The following is a 22,761-nucleotide window of genomic DNA, read 5'->3' as shown; positions in this document are numbered from 1 at the left end:
AAGATTACAGGATTGTTGTTTGCTTATACTATGAATCTTAAAAGAATTTGGCTTCATTTCCAGATAACAAGAAAGCAACATGAAGGTTACTGGAGAGAAACTAAAGAAGCATTGTTTTTTTTTTTTTTAAGGAAGCATTCTTAAAGCAGATTTTTGTTCCTATTATAAATACATTAGGAATATGGTCTGCTTAATCTACAGATTATTAGAGTACTAAAAATTTAGAGAATATAGGTCAATATATGAGTGAATTGCCTGATGCCCTAATTTTCTGTGAACTAATAAGCTCAACATGTTGATTCAAAATACTTCTATTAACCAGAGCAGAAAGAACCAGTGATTTGCAGTATGAATTCCACTAGGGGGAAGCATATACTGTATACTCTTTCAAACTTAAGAAGGAAATACTTTTTTGCAGTAAATGTGAAAACAAAATTAACATGCATAAAATTAGAAGTATTAAAAAAGACTAACATACTTGGAAGACAAATCTAATCCACCCAGGAGAGATCTGTTTAACTAGTTGCTTGTCTATTTCTATTTTAATATAAATTTTGTCAATTTTGAAGAGAGGAGAAAAAAAGTGTACTGGGAATATGTTCAAATATATGGTAGCTAAGTAGAAATAATATTTAAATATGAGCAGCAATAATAGTAAAAGCATTAAAAAATAGAACTTACATCTCCAATGATCTTTGCTGTCACAGTAGGAACAGCACCTGTTAGAAATAAGAATATAAATTTAAGTTCTTACACTAGAATAAAACAAAACAATGAATATGCTTTTCAAGTCAGTGAATAAGAAGGAAATCTTTGAATAGGGACAAATATATCATTCTATGTTATAATAATTGTATTTATAATTTTCAACCTCAAAAGATTTAATCAGTCCATACCTTGCAAGACATTGTTAGAGTTCACCGTGGGCTGGGCAGCAGGAGTACTTGCCAAAGATACCACATTGGCTATAACTGGAGTTGAATCTTTTCTTAGAGAAGGGGGTGCAATTGAAGCACTTGGCATCATGGAAACTTAAAATAAAACAAAATTGGAGTCCTGATGTTAAGTGGCACAAAGATACAGTTTAATAATCATTACTTCTGGAAATGCTGTAAATATCCAACCATATTCAATTCTAGGTAGGATAATTTTTCCCCTTAAGTCAGGCCTACCCAACACAGCCCATAGGCCACCTGAGACTCACCAAAAGATTTCTGGAGGCCAGAGAAAAAACTAGGGTTGCCACTGTACACTGTCTTGTTTGTCATGTGACCCATGGCAACCTGTCTGTCTCTAGTCTAACCTATCTGTGGCCCAAAGAAGTTTACAAGTTTTGCAGGTAGGGCCTTATTTAAAATAACTTATTTTGGAGTTTGAAAGTTAGTTATTTAAAATTACAAACTCCAAATGCCAAGAACAAGGGTTATCAAAGACAACCAAGAAGATCAGTGGGAGACATACATTGATGTATGTGTCAATATAGTTTTATATATACCTTTTCCAATCCTTTCAGTATATACGTAAGTACATTCATTTATGATGATTTAATCCTCTAAAAGTTTTAAAAATTTGGCTTATGTAACTGTCAGTTCAAGATGGAAACCTTTATAATTACATACTAAATCTCATGTTGTCTCATGAAAGTAAGCACTTAACAGGACTTGTAATTCTTTAATTTCACTGAATAAGTCAAGTAAATTCAATAAATTTCATAAGAAATAGAACTAATATCCAAGTTCAATTACCTGAACTATTTTGAAGAGTAGGTGGGTCACATATACTGTGCTGATTACAGAACATCAATATACAAAGCAGGTTACAAAAATGTTTGACTTCCCCTCGCCATTTCATGGACTCACTGAGTTTACCCTGTCGCTTACAACCATCACACTTGGCCATCTAAGAAATAAACAAGAGACCGAGATGAAGTGAAAAATTACATTGCAAGGTAGATATTTCTAATAAGTAGATATTTCTAGCCATTTCTATAAATGCCTACATCATAAGCCAAACTATGTCATTCCCTTTCTCCCTTCTCAATAAACTCCAGTGGCTCCCTATCCCTTCCAGCATCAAATACAAAGTCCTCTAGCATTCAAAGCCCTTTATAACCCCTAGCCCCCTCCTACCTTCAAGTCTTCTTATAACTTACTCCCTGACACATTCTCTTCTACCCAGTGACAACGGCCTCCTTCTTTTTCCAGGAACATGATACTTCAACCCTTGGCTCTGGGCATTTTCTCTGGCTGTCCCCTCTGCTGGAAAGCTCTTCCTCTTCCACTCTAATTACTGACTGCCCTGGCTTCCATTAGGTCCCAACTAAAATCCCACCTCCTAAAGGAAACCTTGCCCTCTTAATTCCAGTGCCTTCCCTCTGTTAATTATTTCCTATTTATTCTGTCTGTAGCTTGCTATAAGTATGTTTGTTTGCATGTTGTCTTCCTTGCTGGATTGTAAACTCCTTGAGGGCAGGGACCATATTTTTTGTTTCTTGATCTTCAGTGAATAGCACAGTGCCTGACACAAAGTTAATGTTTACCAACTGACTGGAAAATGCTTGTGGGAGAAAAATAATCACAAAAACAGAAAGCAGTATTATAGCAGAAAAGAGAGTCAGCATAAAAGACAAATTCACCCACAACTACTACCTTAGTTCAAAGCCTCATCTCCTTTCACCTAGATTACTGTAATAGTTTCTTATAGGGTGGTCTCTCTGACTCAAGTCTCTCATTACTCCAATCTACTGTATACATTACTGTCAAAGTAATTTCCCTTAAGTACAGATATGATCATGTGACTCATTCAATCAACTCCAATGGCTTTTTATTGCCTCTAGCATAAAAATAGAAATTCTTCTGTTTACCTTTTAGAGCCCCTTACAACCTAGCTTTACATCCTCAAAGGACATTATCCCTCTTCCAACACACTACAATGCAACATCCTCTCTAGGCTTCATTTGTCACACTCTATCTGTTGTCTTTAATGCCTTTGTTTGGGCCACTCCCTATGTCTGAACTGAACTTCCTCCTTAAAATCTCCCCTCTTCCTTTAAGACACATAGTTCAAGCATCATCTTCTTCAGGAAGACTTTGTAGACCCCTCCTCCTCCAAATCAACTTATATTTGGCTACTATGCATATCTATCTACCTATCTACCTATCTATCTATCTATCTATCTATCTATCTATCTATCTATCTATCTATCTATCTATCTTTGTTGCCTCTTCCATTTGAACAAAAATTCCTTATTTCTCTAAGCATTTTGGGGGGCAGGGAGGAAGGCAAGGTAACTGGGGCTGTGTCTTGCCCAAGGTCACACAGATAGTAAGTATCAAGTGTCTTGGGCCACATTTGAATTCAGATCCTCCTGACTCCAGGGCCAGTGTTCTAAATTCACTTCACTACCTAGCCAGCCCTCACAGCTTTTTTTTTTTTTAACATGTTAAATAGTTCCCCTACTAGATTGTGAGCTCCTAGAGGGCCTCTTTTTGTAACCCCAGCGTTTAGCACAGTTCATGGCACACAGAAGGCCCTTAATAAACATTCATTGACTGACTTACGAGTGAGTAGGGATTGTTTTGTTTTTTGTATTTATGTATCAAAGCGCCATGCTGGCACAAAGCAAACACTTAACACGTTGACTGGTTGTTAGAAAGCATAGGAAAAGTGAGCAGTTAGTGTCACTTATTTTTTAGTGGCCTCCCTTCTACCACTCACTACCTGTATACCATACAGAAGAGAAGAACATTTATATGCTGAGAACAGAGTTCATCTTCAAAATCAATTATTTCTTAACTGCCTATTCTATGGCAGGAACTTCACTAAGTGCCGGGGATACAAAGACAAAAGTGAAACGCCTGAAGGAGCTTCATTTTAAAAAGGAGACATGCTTTACATGTATCAGGATACACAATACACATACAAAGCTGATATAAGGTGGCTTTGGGAGGGAAGGTACTGGCAGCTGAAAGGACAGGAAGGGCTTCATGCTGGAGATGCTTGAAGAGTCTGACAGGAAGGCAGGGATTCCAAGAGGTGAAGGTGAGAAGGGACAGCTTTCCAGCACAGGAGACAGCATAAGTATAGGTGGGAGAGTGATTCAGATGAGGAACAGCCAGATCATTATGGCCAGACCAAAGACGACATGGAAGGGAGTAATATAAAAAAAGACTGGAAAGATTGGATGTGGGCACACTGTGAAAACTTTTAAATACTATAGGAACTTATTTGTAATTATTGAGGTAATAGTTAACTATTGTAGATACTAAGGGTGGGAAGGGGGAACAGAAGAGGTGTAAGGGATCTGACAGAGTCAGGTCTGTGCTTCAGAAAAAAACACTTTGGTAATTAAAGGGAAGATGTCCTAGAAAAGGGAGAGACCTGAGGGAAGGAGATAAGTTGGGAACTATTACAACAATTGAGAAAAGAAGTTATGAGGGTCTGAACAAGTGTGATAGCTGTGCATATGGTGAGAAGGAAATCTATAAACACTGTGGACATATGTGAGGTGAGCGAGAAGCATGACACCAAAGTTGTAAATTTGGGCAAATGGTAGGACAGTGATATCTGGAAGAAGAGTGAGTTTGGGTGGAAAGATAAATTCCATTTTGGACTCGGTGAGCTTGAGATAGAATAGATGAATTCCAAGGTCCTTTCTGATTCTGGAATGATGATCCTAATTTCAAGATCAAAACATCCTATGGGCAGATCAGATGGTGACTCTGTACAGACAGTTCTCACTTTATGTAAATTTGCTTTAGGTAAATTCAGATTACACAAATTTAACTTTGTGTACAGAATTCTGAAAAACAAAACAAAACAAACAGGCATTCCCCAAAGAAACCTATACTAACTTTACTGTGTAGCACTGTGTGGAGTAGCTCCTGCCTCTCAGCTCTGCACTCCAGTCTCTCACCACCCCCTATCCCCAATCCCCCACTAAAAAGAATTCCTAAAAACAAAACAAAAAAACCTCCAAGAGAAAGCAGAAGAGACATGCTAAGAGAATACCAATGCCAGCACATCAGGGACTTGGCTTGAGACCTCTGTTGTCATTGAGGAGACCTTTACCCAGGCTCCACCCACTCATTCAACATGTCTAGTCCTCCCACATGTCTTTCTTCCATCCATCTGCACTTGGGTACACATGTCTGTCCCCCACCCTGCATATCAACTGTTCTCTCCTGTCTTGCTTCTCTATCCCCAGCCCGTTATGTCCTTGAACCATGTGCCAGCCCTCTCCCAGCCTCCCTCCTTACCTTTCCACATCTTCAGGCAAATTCGCACTACATAAAAATCATTTTACATAGAGGTTTACAGAATGGTCCACTTACATAAAGAGAGAACTGTCTGTAGTGGAGATCAGAAAGGAGATTAGAAATGGACACACTGATCTGGGAGTCATATTTGAACCCAGGTGTGATGACAAAATGACCAAGTAAGAGAATATAAAGAAAAAAAGGCTCAGGATAGAATCTTAAGTGTGTGGTACACCCACTACAGCTGTGAATAGCAGGGATAATGGTGTAGCAAAATACTGGGATAAGCAGTTAGGAGAGAACCATGAAAGAACACTATGACAAATACCCTGAGAAAAGAGTGAGAACCTGGAGATGGTGTCAAATTCTGGGAAGAACAGAGGGATGGGAAGGAGAGCGACTGAGAAAAAGCCATTATATGTGATGTGTAGAGAAGACAGACCGCAGGTTTAGAAGAGAATGACAAGTGGCCATAAGGAGAATAGACCGCTTTTTCAAGGAGTCTGGCTGACAAAGGCACCAGATACCTAATGATAACTAGTGACCTACTGAGGAAGGACCCAGTGATTGTGAAGGATGAGATCGGGGCATGCGTGGCAGCTAGCAAGGAATAAAAAGGGAAAGACTGAAGATCTGGGGCTTGATTGTAGGGATGGAAAAGAGTACATGTAAAAGGTTTGGTCTTGGCAAGGAGAAGGGTCATCTCTTCATTAGAGATCCTGAGGGATGATCTTGAGGAATTGGGTGAGAAAAGGATTTTATGACAAATGACATTGATCTTTTGGGCAGAGTATAAGACAATGTCCTCAGCTTAGAGGGTGGGATGCTGTTGAAGGTAAGAGAAAAGAGAAGGGTTTGAATAGAGGGTCAATCAAAGCAAAGTAAAAACATAGCTGAGATTAGGTAACCTCAATTTGTAGGGAACCCAGTCAGTATGGCTATATGACTTCCTTTGGCTAGGTTCAACAGTACATGTGTGGAAACGAAGGAGGCAGATAATTAGAATAACACAGGGAAGGGCTTGGCAGAGCACACTTCACAAGAAGATATGACATGATTGATGTTTAGTTGCTTTAGTCATGTCTAACTCTTCTTGATCCCATTTGGGGTTTTCTTGGTGAAGACAATGAAGTGATTTGTCATTTCTTTTTCTAGTTCATTTGATAAATCAGGAAACTGAGGAAAACAGGGTTAAGTGACTCGCCCAGGTCCACACAGCTAGTGAGTCTCTGGGCCAGATCTGAACTCAGGTAGATGAATCTTCTTTACCCCAGGACCAGCACTCTATGTCCTATCACGTCACCCAGGTGCCCTACAGGGATATGATAAGAAGAGGCTTTCAAAAGCAGAAGAGAATGGAACTGGATCACCAAGGGTCAAAAATAGGCAGAAGGAGAGGGTAGCTGGAACAGAGGGCAGAGCCTAGGAAAATACTAAAGGTTGGTAGGACTGAAGAACAGGTTTAGGGAAAGGAAAGCACTGGGAGCAATGGAACTGTAGGAGATGAATGATTAGAGAAAAGGCTTTTTTGGTGTGATGGGCTCCCCAGTCTCAAGTTATAACTTGAGAGTTCCTACGCAACAATTAGTGAATGTATTTCATAGCAAGATAAGAAAAAGGAGGAAGAATAGTTTTCTACTCTTAGGATCATTAAATAACTTCAAATATTTTATACGTAAGAACAAAACCCAGTTTCTGATAGGAGATGAAAATTCATTTCATTGAATTTTTTAAAAAATTACCAAATGCTTCTTCCTGTTAAAGAATTAAAAAGGAGAAAAAAAAAGCTATGTTCTAGTCTCAAAACGAAAGAACACAAATATTCTCTACCTGATAAAACAAAACTGTAAACTTCGACATGCATTCCTCACAGCAGAACTCTTCCATCTTCCCCCCAAAATGATTCTGTACCAGTTTGGGAGATGTTTGTAAACAGTAACTGCACATTTTACAGTGGCTTCCCCAGCGTTTTGCCAAGTCATGTTTATAGAGCAATTTGCAACCTAAAAAACCAAAAAGACAGTAAGAAAAAAGTCAAACTTAGGCATTTATAGCAGGAAAGAGGCAAACTGAATGTTTATTTCTTTAATTTAGCTGGTGGTGGACCCTAGCTTGTTGGTAACAGCAACCTGCCCCCCACCCACATCATACATCTCTATGTTATAGTGCATTTTGCATTTTAAATGTTGTCAAGAGATGGCGAGTCCATTTAAACAAGAAATTAAAAGCCGCAAAAGATGATACAGGGATAGTGATTAGACCTGTGATTTCAATGGTATAGGTAACTTAAGAGTGATGAAATTTCCTCTTACCAACGTTAATCAGTACCTTCTCTGAACTTCTAAGAGAATCATTTAGAGGTTAAGTGACTTGCTCAGTGTCACACAGTCAGCATAATCAGAGGTAGGACTTGAACTCAGGTCTTAGTGGCTTCGAAGTCAATTCCCTATTCACTATGCAACATTGCTTTTATAATAGCTATATTACATTTTGAGGATTTTTCAATTACAGGACCAGGATTTGGCAATTGACTGGATAAATGAGGTGAGTGAGAAGGATGAAACCAAAGTTGTAAATCTGGGCAAGTGGTAGGTCAGTTACATCTGTAAGAAGAGTGAGTTTGGAGGGAAAGATAAACTGAATTCCATTTTAGAATCGGTGAGCTTGAGATAAACTAGATGAATTCCAAGGTCCTTTCTGATTCTAGAATGATGATCCTAATTTCAAGATCAAAACATCCTATGGGCAGATCAGATGGTGACTCCATACAGACAGTTCTCACTTTATGTAAATATGCTTTATGTAAATTCACATTACACAAATTCTACTTTGTGTACAGAATTCTGAAAGAAATCAGCATCCCCCAAAGACACCTATGTTAACTTTACTGTATATTAATTAAATCAATGTGCAATGATAGATTTGAAAAGCTATTCAGTGACAAGTGCATAATACAAAGCATTGGAAAAGTCACAATTTTTAAATGTTTTATTTTGTTAAATATTTCCTAATTATTTTTCTTTAAAAAATTTGTTTCCAATTACATGAAAAAATAATTTTTAACACATTAAAAAAAATTTTAATTCCAGGTTCCCTCCCTACTTACCCTTCCCCTCTGAGGAAGCAAGCATTAAAATGCCACAAATTTACTGGGTGAGAACCTATAGAAACATCCCCACAAAACAGAACTTAACATAGTGCCTAGCATATGACAGGTACTTAATAAAATGCTTGCTGACTTGACAAAATAAAATAAAAACAATTATCAAAGAAATTAATAACCCTTAACACAATATCTTCAGATGTTTTTTCATGATGTCCTGTGGCTGAATGTAAAATTTTTTTTACCTTCACTGCAGAATGGCTTATCAATGCCTGAGAATCGCACAGTCTCCTTTATAATTTTCTCAATTTTACAGTATTCACACATGGCCATGACACTATTTATCTTCTTATATTCATCACAGCAAGTCTTGCCACAAAACTGAAACATTTTACCCTGTAATGAAAAACAATCCTCTTTTTCTCCATCTGAAAAATATCCTGTATATCTTTTTTTATTAATGCAAATGGAATAGTTGCAAAAGACAAAAAGTACAAAGTAATTTATATTCAATTCAATCTATTTTTTAGAACTGCAGCTTTACCTTGTAATCAAGAAGTTCTGGTTTTGTGGCAAAGAGTCGATTACAGTGCTGGCACTTGAGTTTCACAACAGTACGGGCAAAAGTGACCTGCTGGGATTGTGCAGCAAGCCGCTGAAGACCAGCTGCAGCGGAGCTACTGATGGAGCTGGGGGAAACAGCAGAGGTGCTTCCTCCTGCTGAGACCGTTGTCCCTGTAGGAATGCTGACGATGACTTGACCCTGAGACAGGGGTACTACCGAAGAGTTCATGCCTGTTGGCTTGTTGAACAAATTCTAAAAAGAGAGAAAAATGATGTAATTCTCATTTATAACATGTTGAAGTGGGAAGAGAACCAGAGTAGACTAAGAAAAAACTTTGGTTTCAATCCAGGCTCTGCCATTTACTTGGTATGTGACTTGGGGCAAGTCACAAACTTTCTCAGTTTCCGTTTTACAGATGTGAAATGAATACTTTTCCCTGCTTAAGCTAAGAGGGTTATGGAATATCTTGAGAGAGATTATATAAAGCATTAAGTTGCTATAATAATGATCAATGAATAGATAAAAAAAAGATGTTCAACATTAGAAAAAAGTAGAAAGTTTCTTTAGAGCAGAGATTTGTGACTCTAAAATTATATATATAAATTATTGTAAGCCAGTTAACAGGAAGGTTCCAAATGGCATGTGTAAAGGCAGAGAAAGAATTTTTTAAAATTAAAAACGAATGGAGTTGGGATTAGAATTCTGGAGCTGCTATTACCCAGTCATGACTCCGCTAAAAGGCATCTAATAAAATCAGAGCTACAAGTAATGTGCAGAAAGGAGGTGAGGTAAAAAGTCCTCATACTATACCTGGAAAGCTACAACACAACTGTAGCTGCAGAAGTTGCGTATACTTCCATCAGACATAGCCAGGTGATACTGAGGGATGGCTGAGGTTTTACAACTGTTACACTGGACTTGTACTCCTTAGGAAGTTATAATAAAACCAATAAGTAATGTAGGTAAGTGTACAAAGGGACTGAAATATGTAAATAAAATACTGTACATTAATATAAAATTTGCAGACTAAATTTACTCACAGGATCTGAACAAGATCTATCAAGTCACATGTAAATTATCGGCAAATGAAACAATCTTTAAGTTTTCCTTCACCTCACTATCAAAACACAGCTAAAAGAGTAATCCCAAATTAATACAAATAAACACTTTTACATTTAAGAAGTGTCCTCAACTCAAATCCTTTAGGGAGTGGGCAGGGTATTCCTTAAAATATGCACATGAACAAAATAGGATAAAAACTAAACTTTGATCATAAGAATAGCTAAATTTGAACATGCATCTAAATTAAGGAAACAAACAATACTATAACATTTGTTAAAATTACAAAGTAAATTTCCTACAGTACCAACATTACCTGCAGAAGTAACCATTTTAACTCTGTAAGCAGATAAGCAGTTAACAGAGCAGAAAAGCTCTGTTTTCCCCAAGTTATTGGTGTTTTCAATCATTTCAGCAGAGGACCTCAATGATTTGCAAAGAGCACAGAGAGTAATTTTTGCTGATTTCTATTAAGAGAACAAAATCATATTCATTAACTTCAAATTTCCATTACATATATGCATGACATACAAAAAATAACATTATCAAAGACTTCAAAGTGCTTCAACTAACCTAATGAGAATAAAACTCAGCTTTTTAACTTTTCTGGCAGATGCTATGTGGTATAAACAAATGTTGGTAAACACATAAACTCAAGGAAATAAATTAATATTAAAGTTATATTTTTAAAGAAATTAGCAATAATGAAGCAAAGTGTAAAAAACATATGGCAGGTCACAACAGATTTTCTTCAACCTAAACAACCAACTAAGCAAAGTGGAAATCGATCAGAATATATGACTCTCTTCTCATTGTTACTATAACTTGTTAGTGCCCAGGAAATTAATAGTTTAGTACTATTGACACATCATAAGCTTCCTTAATTGGTAGAATTTTATTTTTTTTAAGCGCTTTTAATTCACACAAAAATCTTGTGGTAACCTTCCATTCTTCAAAGTTGGTTTCACAAGAACAAGTACATTTGCTGGTAAACATAAGCCTTTTTGGAGAAACAGTATTATAAGCTTTCTTAGAGATGCCATGGGTACAGAAGACCACAAATGCAGTGAAAATGTGGTCATATTTTACCATATAAATGAGCCCCTGGAATACTTCTAAAATGAAATGGCACTCACTGATATGATACAATTTAGGTAATCTATCCAACATCTAAGAGAACTTTTAGAATAGAACTGTTTTCTGAGGCACAGAAAATACCTTTATGTAAATTGTATTCCTCCCAAAGGCAAGAGCAGGGAGTTTCCAAAGGAAGAAATTAACTGTAAAGGGATACATTTTACTAACAAAGGTGTACTACTGATTGTTCAAAAGCAAATCTAACTGAACCTAATAGGTTTTTTAATTTAATGTTTTAGAATAGCAACTGAAAAAAGCATGACAGCCTAAAAAAAATCATCTCTGCTCAGTTTTTGGAACTCTAATTTAAAGGGGACAAGAATAAGCTAGAGCATATTCAGAAGATATCAGGATGGTAAAACATAAAATATAAAAACTGTCATACAAAGAAGAAGTGAAGGACCTTGGCATGTTAAGCCTGGAAGACTTAAGAGAGAAGTAGACAATCTGTTATGAAATATTCAAAGAGTTGTCACATAGAAGAGAATGGCCTCAAGAGATATATAAGAGCCCATATACAAGCTCTGAGCATCCTTATCCCAATTACCACTCTCACTGATGAATCTCAGTTCTCTTGTTGTTAAGGGAAAAGCTAAAAAAAAGTTAGAGTATACCTAAATTGCTACAAGAATCTAGCAAAGTTTCTCATGTTATTCTTGTAGAGAAGATAAAAGAGATGTGGGACTACATTATAATAGGTGATTTGGAGTTGGCTGAATAGACAGACCTGAGAAGTACTCACTAATGATTGCATATTAATTTGAAAGGTTTCCAGCAGACTCTCCTTAGGCATTAGTGTTTAGCCCTGTCCTGCTTAATGTTTTTCTTAATAACTCGAATGAAGTCATAAAGAGCACGTTTTTTGCATTGCTTTGCAAACAACAAATTTGCAATGACACAAATCAGAAGGAAGGGCTAATACATTAGATGACAGGATCATGATCCAAAAAAATACACAAGGCTGAATTTACTAGGGAAAAAAGTAATACTTTATACTTGGGTGGTATAACCAATTTCACAAGATCAAGATAAAAGAAAGGGTTCCCTGGAGAGCAGTTTATCTAAAAAAGATAAATGAGTTTTAGTGGACTATAAAAACAATGAGTTAATAGCATTATATAGAAACAAACAAACAAAAAGGCACTGATCCTAGATCAGATTACACCTGGGGAAATCAAATTTTAAAAAGCATGTTAAGCTAGAGAACATCCAAGAAAAGTTATTTAGGATGGTAAAGGATCTTCAGGTTTATGACATGAAGATCAGCTGAAAAAAGTTATGTTCTATCTGGAGATAAGAATAATTGGCAGGGGTAAGAGAGAAGAACAGGGAGCATACAAGATTCCTTTCTTTTAAGTATTTGATGGGCTGTCCTATGGGAAAGTGATCAGACTTAGTCTTCTTGGTCACAAAGTACAGAACCAGAAGCAATGAGTGCAAATTGCTAAGAGGCAAAACCAGGTTTGATGTAGAGAAAATTTCCTAATAGGCTATTTCACAAGGTTCTAAGTTCTCCCTCTTTGTATTTCTCAGTCATTATTTACTGTCATCAATATAAGTTTTCTTCCAGAATTTAACCCCATACCTCTTCAAAATGTGAAATAGTATTTGTCAATAAGTTCTTAGGCAAGGAAAAAAGCTTCAGAAGTTATTTAACTCAATCTTATCACGGCAATAATCATTTCCTTTAAGTTCCTAAAGTGTAATATTATCAAGGCCTACTTTCTGGAAGAGATTTCTTTCATGAGAATGCAAAAGAAGTTTCTCTTGTGTATTTCAACTATCAGCATAAAATTTTATTTTATTTATTTATTTATGGAGGGGGGAAGGCAGGGCAATTGGGGTTAAATGACTTGCCAAGGTCACACAGCTAGTAAGTGTTAAGTGTCTGAGGCTGGATTTGAACTCAGGTCCTCCTGATTCCAGGGCTGGTGCTCTACTCACTGCCCCACCTAGCCTCCCCTAAGCATGCAATTTTAAAGGATTATACAAAGCTGTGTTTCACTTTAAGCAACAGGGAAAAAAAAATCTCTGAAAAAAAATTTATGCTAATTATTTCTTGGTAAATTGAAAAGCATTTCAAAGAGGCTTGCTACTTATAAAAATCTTAAGATGAATACTTTTATACAGCAAATAATCACCTAATTTCTTTTTTGTAAATCTAAATTTTTAAAAGATGATATGACTACATTAAAAAACCTACCACCCTAAACATTTTATACTTTTTCTTAAATACTGTTTAAGTCTCCCCTGAAATGAACAAAAAATTCTTTCATTCTTATACTAGCACATCTTAATTTAGTAAGTCACTTCAGGTTCTTAAGTTAAACAAGATCACATACCTGCTTGTATGCGGTAACACATGTTGAGCTGCAGAATTTCTTGGATTGCCCCTCGATCTGGAGCAGGTGGCATTGGCCCGAGCCGCTGTAACAGTAACCCCCACAGTTCTCACAGCAGTTCATCGTGAGGTTGTTTGCAGAGCGGAACTTGGAGAAGCAGGCATCACTACAAAGTTTATGGACCACGTTTTGGTAATTAACTTCATGCCGAATCTTAGAATGAAAAACCACAGTAAGTAGTGTCATTCTAATGTCTGACAATTTTAACCAGAATTTCAGCAAGTTCAAAATGTAACTTACAACTGCATTCTTCTGGCACATGCTGCACTTGGTTGAAATACTATTAGTATGTATGGTAACAATAGGTTTTCTTTTTAATTCATATGTAGACAGACATGATTGGCTGCAAAAATCTTTGCTAGAGCTTGTATTGTCAAACTGGGCAGTGATCACATCCTTTGGATTTAAAATATCTCTAAAAAATAATGAGGAAAAATAAGAATTGCTGCTTTATCACAATCGTTATTTCTTTTTATGTGTTGAAATGACAATTTAATGAAATGCATTACTAAAATGATAGAATTGCATTACTTTTTATTTAAAAGAAACACTGACTACTTATAGATGACAACTTCAAAATACAATAAAATCTCAGCTATCAGAACTCTCAGGGAATGAATAATTCTGGACAGAATTTCCCTAGATACCTGAAAAATTATTCCTTCAAGTGTCAAATTTTTTAAAAAATAGCAAATATCAATCAACAAACATTTATTAAGTACCTACTATGTGCTGGCACATACAGATGTTATTCCTTCCTTTTTTAAAGGAAGCTGAAGGTAATTTAGTTTCTGTGATTCATGAGTCAGTGAACCTAGCTTAAGAACCCTTATATGTCTGATATGTCTTATATGTCTGACCCAGATATGTCTTTTAGAGGTCTTAAGTCTTTATAGTTTTTATGTCTCCAATCTCTATATCCTAGTGCCTGAAACAATGCCTGGCACACAGTAAGCACTTAATAAATGCCTGCTGAGTAAATGACTGTCACACTGTTATTTTTATGCCCATTAACTCCCATTCAACAGTGGAACGGGAAACATTAAAAAGTTTATAAGAATTGTCTATTACACAAAGGTATCAACTCTGAATTAGGACCTCAGAAACTCTTTTACGAAGAAAATACATGAACATTTAGAATATTTCCTTTGACCATTCAAAGAATTTTGGGGGGCATATTTCCTAGTTTTTGTGTGGTTCCAACATAAAAAATAGTAACAAAAACTTTTATTCAAAATGAGTGAAATGATAACTGCTCTGTCTATACCAACATTCAGAGATGAAGTTTCTTTTTAGATACCTGATTCTCGAAAGCAACTCATAAAAAGGCTTAAAAGTTTATCTTTAAAAATTTCATGTAAAAAACTTTGGCGGTTATTTGTCATAACAAGGCTATATTTTCATAGAATTTAATATTTTTAAAGAGTATCTTATGAATGCTGCAAATTCTAAGACCTCAAATATCAATAAAGATAAATAAAGAAGTAGAGCAGAAAAATCCTGCAGTTCAAGTAAAAAAAACACAGCTGTTAACTCTGACAAACTAATAACTTCTTCCAACACTAACAATAATGCCGTCTTTCCTATGGCCCACAAAAATAACTCATTTTGGGGCAAAGACGATTTGACATTAGAGGCAAAGGGATTTCTTTTCTCACTCCTATTCATAATTCACAAATTAAAGTTTTTGTATATTTGAGAAGGATTTATTAACTCCAACCTGTAGTCTGAGATGTACAGAACAGAACATTACTGTGTAAGCCCTGCAATTAGTCATATGACCTTGAACAAACCCGTCAACTTTGCCAGGCCTATTTCCTCAACTATAAAATAAGGAAATTGTACTAGAAGACAGACTTAAATCTTTTCCAACTCTAAAGTTGGATACTAGGGCATCTCACCTACACTAATGGTTTCAGTCATCCTAGAAGGCAGTAGAGGGAAAAGACTAGGAGAAATGGCAGTGAAATACTGAGTTGGAATTAAATCAGAACAAAAGAAGTCAAGTGGAACAAGAAGGAGCCAAAAGAGGATGTAAAACCAAAAACAAGATGGCAATGAACATAGTGACGGAGGTGAGGGAAAGGGTGAGGAGAAGAAATAAAGGTAGAAAGAGAAAAGGATCACGGAACAATTAGACTAGAAAAGAAAGGGACCTAAGAATATAAACACTAGGCTAATAATATGGTTGGTAATTAAAACAAAAGGCAATAGGAGACAGGCATTTGGCAGGTATGCACAGAGATTGGGGGGCGGGGGTGGAAAGCATATGGTAAAAACTGCAAGGAGAGGAGACAAACAGATGACAGAGAGTAAGAAAGGAAAGTTTCAGAGAGAAAAGAAGAACCATACCAGGTCATGAGGGACATAAGATATGCTACACTGCTAATGAAAGTTAAAAAAAAAAAGGCTTAACTGGGCTAGTTGTAAGCAGAGGTGATGAGTATAGAGGATAAGTGGACAAAATACAGGAAAGGAAGAGTAGATTAGCAAAAGAAACAACAAGCAAGAGGTGGTCAAAGAATTCAAAGCAAATCATTTTGTGGATCTCTATAAAAGTCAAAGCTATAATCCCCCCCTCCCCGAAGGACCATATATCATAAAGTAAATTTAACACTAAAACTTGTCTTCAATGAATGAACATTTAAGAAAAAGTTAATTAGAGCCATAAGATCTCAGAGTTGTAAGGGACTTCTGAGACCACTTAGTTTGGGATTTTACCTGAAGCAGGAACTTTCTTTATAACATCTCTGAAAAGTGTTAGTATTATTACTATTCTTAAGTAGTCACGCAGCCTTTGCCTGAACAATTCCTGCAATGGGGCCTTAACAACTATCCTATTCCATTTTTAGACATCTTGAATTGTTACTTGTCCTCCCTTAGTTTTCATCTATGAATAGACAGTATAGTTCTATGCTCTGAGACTAAGCAGAATAAATTCTAATTCCTCTTACATGTGACAAACTTTTATGTACTATAGATAGAAATCAGGTCTTCTTTCCTGAATAAACATTCTTAATTCCTTTCACATAATGTGATTCCAGTCTTTTCATCAGACTCTTCCTTAGAATCCATATCAATTTGTAAATATAATTTTCTAAAATGTGATCTACATGCTGTTCTATATGTAATACTCCAGAGATTTAACCTGACAAAACTATGCTAGCCCACAAAAATCTTTGCTAGAATTTGTATTGTCAAACTGGGCAGTAAACAAATCCTTTAGTATCTCTTAAATATAATAAATGACAAAGGTAACACAAACTGCACTTTTATATCAATTGTTATTAACAAAGGAAAAAGAGACTATCACTTTCTTTTAGGGACCATATTTCTTTTTAATAATCCAAAGACTGATTAGGTAAACAAAAATAATAAAACATATAATATTCTTTGGTTAGGAAATTATCTTGACTCCAACAAACTTGTTAGGTAAATAATACAAATAATATCCTCATTTCAAAGATTAGAAAACTGAGTCTCAGTAGCTACTTGTCAAAGGCTAAAAAACTAAGCTGCAGAGCTAAGAATCAAAACATGGTCGAATACTACTTCTGGCAACCAAAACTGTATATTTCAACACAGGTTGCTTCCCCAACAGAAGGATAAAATATAAAAACATAAATGTAAAGAAAAACTAAATGGGATTTGGTGACAAATTATGAAAGGAAAAAAATAAATCTTTTTAAGCTTAAAAAAAATGAAAGTAAATTTCTTGTGATTAAAAAACTAGATAAGTGGATGTGTACACACAACCCAAAGTCAATTTTGAAAATGATCTTCATTATTATTTAGTAAACTAAGTCTGGAGAATGGGACCAGAAGTCAAGATACTCCTATTTCTTCCCAACTGGCCACTATCTAACTATATAACTTTGAGCAAGTCATTTTTATTTCCTTGGATCTCAATCAGTTTCTGTATCTATAAGAAGAAAGAGTTGAAGTAGATTATTTCCAAGGTCTTATAATTTTAAAATTCTATTCTATGACTCGGTAAAAACAAACTAATAAAGAAGTCAAATAGGAACATGAGAAAAAGCACATGCTCCGTTTACCTTTTGGACCTGATGATTCAATTTTGGTACTTTTTCATTTGCTAGATCAGAGGCAGTTAGCCACTTAAAGAGAAATAGCTATGGGATATAATCCCTGTCACAGATGCAAAAATGCTGTAGGATAAATTACTTCAGAACCAGACATGGCTAATCAAGCTATGTCACTACAATAATTACTCACTCTAAAATTTATTCCGAGTGCCTGTGCAAAAGACATTTAATTATCTTGAGCCTCAGTTTATTCATCTGAATAAAGAAGATGTCAAACTAGATGACCCATTAGATTCCTTCCAACACTAAATCCTATAAATGTGTGGATTTTTTTCGTGTTTTATGATCATGAAGCAACAAAACTGGTATTTGAAACAAACACACAAGATTATACCCATTCAATGGGCATTGTCCTTAAAAGAATTCACTCTGGGAGGGCCCGCAACAAGTGGAACAATGCAAAAGATTTTTCAACTTATTTCAGGACCAATTTTTAAACCATCACAGTGAAGTCAATCCCATTTTTCCAGTCACAGCAAATTTTGGACCAAAAGTGGTATTGCTAGGCTTATGGTTCAAACACTTATTTAATTCATAAGAACCAGCTCTAAATAATTTCTGACTTTTAAAAAACTCTATCCCTTGGGGCGGCCAGGTAGCACAGTGAGTAAGAGCACCAGCTCCAGTGTCAGGATGACCTGGAGATCGAATACCAGGCTCAGACACTTAGCACCCACCCAGAAACACCTGGCCGTTTAACCTTGAGCAAGTTACTTAACCCTAATTGCTTAGGGGCAGCCAGGTGGCTCAGCGAGTAAGAGCACCCGCTCCAGTGTCGGGATGACCTGGATCAAATCTGGGCTCAGATATCAGCACCACGCCCAGAAATAACTGGCCGTGTACCCTTGAGCAAGTTACTTAACCCCGATTGCTTAAAACAAAACAAAACTCTATCCCTCACAGAAGAAAAATTGCTACCATCACAACTATCCAAAGCAACACAGTACATGCTCTAAAGGACATTTCTAAATAGCAGTTTTAAAAATTGTATGGAGCAATGTTTAGCTGATTAAAATTTTTCTTGAAAGAGGAAACAGCCATTTCTAATATATGTTTTAAAAAATTTCATGTATCAAAACAATGGAAGGTTCCCTAAGAGATTAACCCAAAAGCTTCCTTTTTGGTTTAGTTCCATGAAAAAGACACAACAAGAAATAGTTTTATGATTACATTGTTTCCCGAGTTTGAAACAACAAAACCATGTAAAAATATTTATCAAAGACAGGAAAAATCCAACTTTCTTACATAGTTGAGCTTTTTCCAAAATGCACCAGTAGAGGGAGACTTCCTTCCCCTTACCAATTACAGAAGATAGTAGCATCCATTTTAGGTACAAATGCCCTTATCAACTGAAGACCTTAAGAAGAATATGACTGATTTTAAATGTCTTAACAAATCAGCACAAGCAGAACAAAATGGAAAGGATTTGCATATTATCTTTTTCTAAAATACTTCTCTGACTTTCAGTTTAAGAAATTCTCTATTAGTTTAGAATATGATCACACTGTAGTCCTAGATTTTCCTTAATACAAAATTTTTCTTAGCCCCAATATTCCAAATCTCATTTTATGGTATAGGAGTAAAATATTCTTAAGTTTTATCTCTATTCATTGAATGACTTTGACAAAATCACTTCTCTCTAAGCATAAATTCCTTGACTTATGCAAGAAAGGTCAAAGAGGAGTACAGATTTAGAGGTTGATCAATCCTTATGCCAACTAATCCAGTCTCCCCTATTTTGGAGATGAGGAAAATGAAGCTGAGAAAAGTTAAACAACTCATCCAAGGTCATAAAGGTATGAAGTAGCAGAGTTAGGTCTCAAGCCCTTGCCCTAAATGAGAATCCCGTACTCCTTCTACTATATCACATTTCCTACCCAGTTCAATTCAGTTTCACAGGAATATTGTAAAGATAAACAAATATATTTATGACCATTATGAGTTCTGCAGAAGGTATTAATATACCTTCAATTATCATTATGGCTTTTCTATTATTTTGTTACCTGCCAATACTTGATCTATCATTATCAAAATAAATTTAATTATTAGGAACTATCTACTTTTTCTTTTTAAAGCAATTGGGGTTAAGTAACTTGCTCAAGGTTACACGGCCAGTTATTTTGTGTGGATGTTAAGTATCTGAGGCTGGAACCGATCCCGGGTCTCCCGACTCCAGGGCCAGTGCTCTTACTCACTGCGCCACCTGGCTGCCCCAATGCTATCTACTTTTCAAGTCAAAACACTACAATCCCCTAATTAGTGGATGTTTCCTTAGAGTATATGAGTGAGTGTGTGTGTGCGTGCGTATGCATGTATGTGTATAAAATAAAAAGGATACAAGTGGTTTCAGCTATTGTAAAGTTACACTATTTAAAGAGGGAAAACTAAGCTCCTCAGAACATAGAAAAAAAAACCCCTGTAAAATTCTTAAATTTAGCAAAGAGGCTATTTCTGTCAGGGAAAAGTGAAAGGCACAGCCAACATGCTTATACTGGACTGACAGGATATTTCTTCCCAAAGATGGAAAACTGGAAAATTGAACCCTGAGATGCTGATAAGAAATCTGTACCGAAAGAGAAAATGAATAAACAAGAAACAGAATTGGGATCTCTGCTGTACTTTGAGCAGCTTGAACAGGTTTTCTTGGTAGGGGCTGGTGGGCGGGCAGATGGAACGGTGTATCCAGTGAGGCACAGTGTGGAACAGAAGAGCTGAGTAGACCCTTTTCTCTGATAGGCCGTTTGCCCTTTCTGCAGGATTTTTTTACAACCAGAACAGGAAACCCGAACAGCTGTAGATGGAACTGAAGGAAGCATTTTGTTCATGCCAGAGGATGCCAGAGAAGGCTGAAAGCCTGTTGTCAACTGTGGAGCTATAAAAAACAAAACAGGAAGGGGGAAAAAGGTTTTAGTGTTTATCATGAATATTAAGTACATATATTTTATTTTTCTTTCAGCTCTAATCTCCTCAGTCTTGAAGTCTAACATAAATTATGTAGTCTGTAATTAATGAGTGCTATCAAAGATTAGACATTACTGCCTACATCATTAATACAAAAAGATATGTCTCCTAATACAGATTGGAATAGGTAAGTGGATAATTTCACAAACTTGTGCTTCTTACCAAGAGGACTGCCACTGACTGAAAAAACAGCACTAATTTTCAGTTCTCCTTCTGGAGTTTTCCCCTGTTGACCATGACTGTATTCCTAAAAGAAAGGGAGGAGGAAAATAGATAAAAACGTGCTCAAGAAAATCAGACCTTCAAATGAGAGAAAAATACCTTTAGCACCCCCCCCCCCAACTTCAGGAAGCATGTTAAAAAACTGCTTAAGTTCTCATACTTATAGTTTCTTATTGGTAGGGAAAACTAATGGAGCTGTTTTCAAGATGAAACATTGTCCTGAGTCCTTAATAAACTAAGAAATACCAAAACTGATAGACCACAGAAGGGGAACTTTTAACCCCAGAGAACAGTTACCTAGAATTTTTAAAAAGTATGATTTTGCAATACAATAAAAGTTCACAACATCAGTTTAAATGAAAAGCATGAAAATTCTAAACTTCAGAAGAACATTAAAGAATTTCTTTCTGACAAAGAAGGGGACCTGCTTAAATGAATTAAAACTGATTTGTAATTAGCTTACCAATGGTTTACATTAATATGGGTACTCCTACCTCCTCTCCCCTTCTTTGTATAGGTGGGGGACTACATGTATGGAATACTATACATACTATCACACTGGACTAATGTGTTGTTCTTAATTACTTTTTTCTCCTCTATTTTTATTCGCTGTAATCACTGAGTGGGGAATTGGAGAAGGATTTATTTGGGAAATAAAGGGGATATAAAAGCAAAGTTTGATTTCATTTAAAAAATCTGATTTTGTAACTTTTTCAAGCAACATCAGATACATTATTAATTTGAACTAGGAAAAGTACTTGGGTTTGTCAGAAATTCTGAACCAAATAGAATCCATGAGGTTTTACTCTTTTTTACTGACATATTCTCACTTAAAACTTTTGATTTTTACTAAAATTTTAAGAATCTGAAAATATTTAAACTGTTAAAGTCTCAATACTCAAACTATTGTCTCAGCAGCAAAATGAGCATATACAGAACTTAGAGCCTCCTAACCTACTATGAAAAAAAATAACCTTACATATTTGGCTTTTTTCATTTATTACAAAGGCATGATGAAATTGATACACATTCTATTTTTCAAATAGGGAAACCAACTCAAATGCCACATTCTTCAAAAAAGTATCCCTCTACATTCCAAAATACTCAATTCACTAACAGTAAAATCTATGCATTCCATCACCTAAGAAAGACTACCACCTTCAAGATCATTATTATGGACATAAAATATTTCAGAGCCATACTGCTTAAATAATATTTACTAAATCCCCATAGTAAGCATCTGTGTTACAGAAGAAATAAAGGAGAATTTTTAAAATTACACTTTTGCTCTCCAAAGCATTGATTATATGCTAAATGGACTGGTGATTTTCATTAATATAATTAATACAGGTAGGTGGCACAATGGATAGAGCCCAGAACTTGGGAGTCAGAAAGACTGAGTTCAAATCCTGCCTCAGACATTTATTACCTATGTAACCCTGGTGAGGTCACTTTACCTCTCTGTGCCTCAGTTTCCTAATAAGTAATTTTTTTTTTTTTTTTGCTAATTAAAGGGGCTATGCTTTGACTCACTTCTTAAAGAGGCCTATTCACTGAATGAGCATTACCTCACCCTAAGTGAGTACTTGAAAAGACCTTAGCCTAAAAGGGTCAGGGTCCCGCATTGCATCCTGGGTCATCTCCAGTCATCCGGATGAATATCTGGATCCAGATGGCTCTGGAGAAGAAAGTTAGGTTGGTGACCTTGCACAGCCCTCCCTCACTCAAATCATAGTCAACTGCAAGTCATGTCATCATTTCCTTGGTTCCATGGTCCTCTTCAAAAACAAAGGACAAACACAAAGTAAAAATGAGGGTAATAATAGTACCTATTAAACAGGGTTGCTGTGAAGATAAAATGAGTTATATATGTAAAGCGCTTTTCAAACTTTAAAGTGCTATATAAAAGTCAGCTGTAATAAAAATACCAACCAATACTATAAGAATA

General features: G+C 35.9%; 1 protein-coding gene across 11 annotated transcripts in view; it reads right to left on the bottom strand.

The window, feature by feature from the left end:
• Nucleotides 1-22,761, bottom strand: part of ZMYM4 (zinc finger MYM-type containing 4) — a 135,641-nt gene that overhangs the window by 33,655 nt on the left and 79,225 nt on the right. For all 11 annotated transcript variants that reach the window (XM_069067908.1, XM_069067905.1, XM_069067907.1 and 8 more), the window contains 12 exons: nt 20,754-20,838; nt 20,250-20,502; nt 13,765-13,939; nt 13,465-13,677; nt 10,302-10,452; nt 9,737-9,852; nt 8,906-9,178; nt 8,607-8,757; nt 7,089-7,261; nt 1,746-1,899; nt 897-1,031; nt 682-719 (listed from right to left, as the gene is read on the bottom strand). In XM_069067908.1, coding sequence (XP_068924009.1) covers nt 682-719; nt 897-1,031; nt 1,746-1,899; nt 7,089-7,261; nt 8,607-8,757; nt 8,906-9,178; nt 9,737-9,852; nt 10,302-10,452; nt 13,465-13,677; nt 13,765-13,939; nt 20,250-20,502; nt 20,754-20,838 — 1,917 coding nt within the window. The remainder of the gene's footprint in view (nt 1-681; nt 720-896; nt 1,032-1,745; nt 1,900-7,088; nt 7,262-8,606; nt 8,758-8,905; nt 9,179-9,736; nt 9,853-10,301; nt 10,453-13,464; nt 13,678-13,764; nt 13,940-20,249; nt 20,503-20,753; nt 20,839-22,761) is intronic.

The sequence above is a fragment of the Petaurus breviceps genome, unplaced genomic scaffold (assembly GCF_028583685.1).
Source record: "Petaurus breviceps papuanus isolate PSGF00001 unplaced genomic scaffold, PetGlider_PUasm1.0 90760, whole genome shotgun sequence".
In the NCBI taxonomy this organism is placed as follows: domain Eukaryota; kingdom Metazoa; phylum Chordata; class Mammalia; order Diprotodontia; family Petauridae; genus Petaurus; species Petaurus breviceps.
The sequence above is the reverse complement of the archived record's forward strand: the minus strand, read 5'-3'. Positions and strand labels throughout refer to the sequence as shown.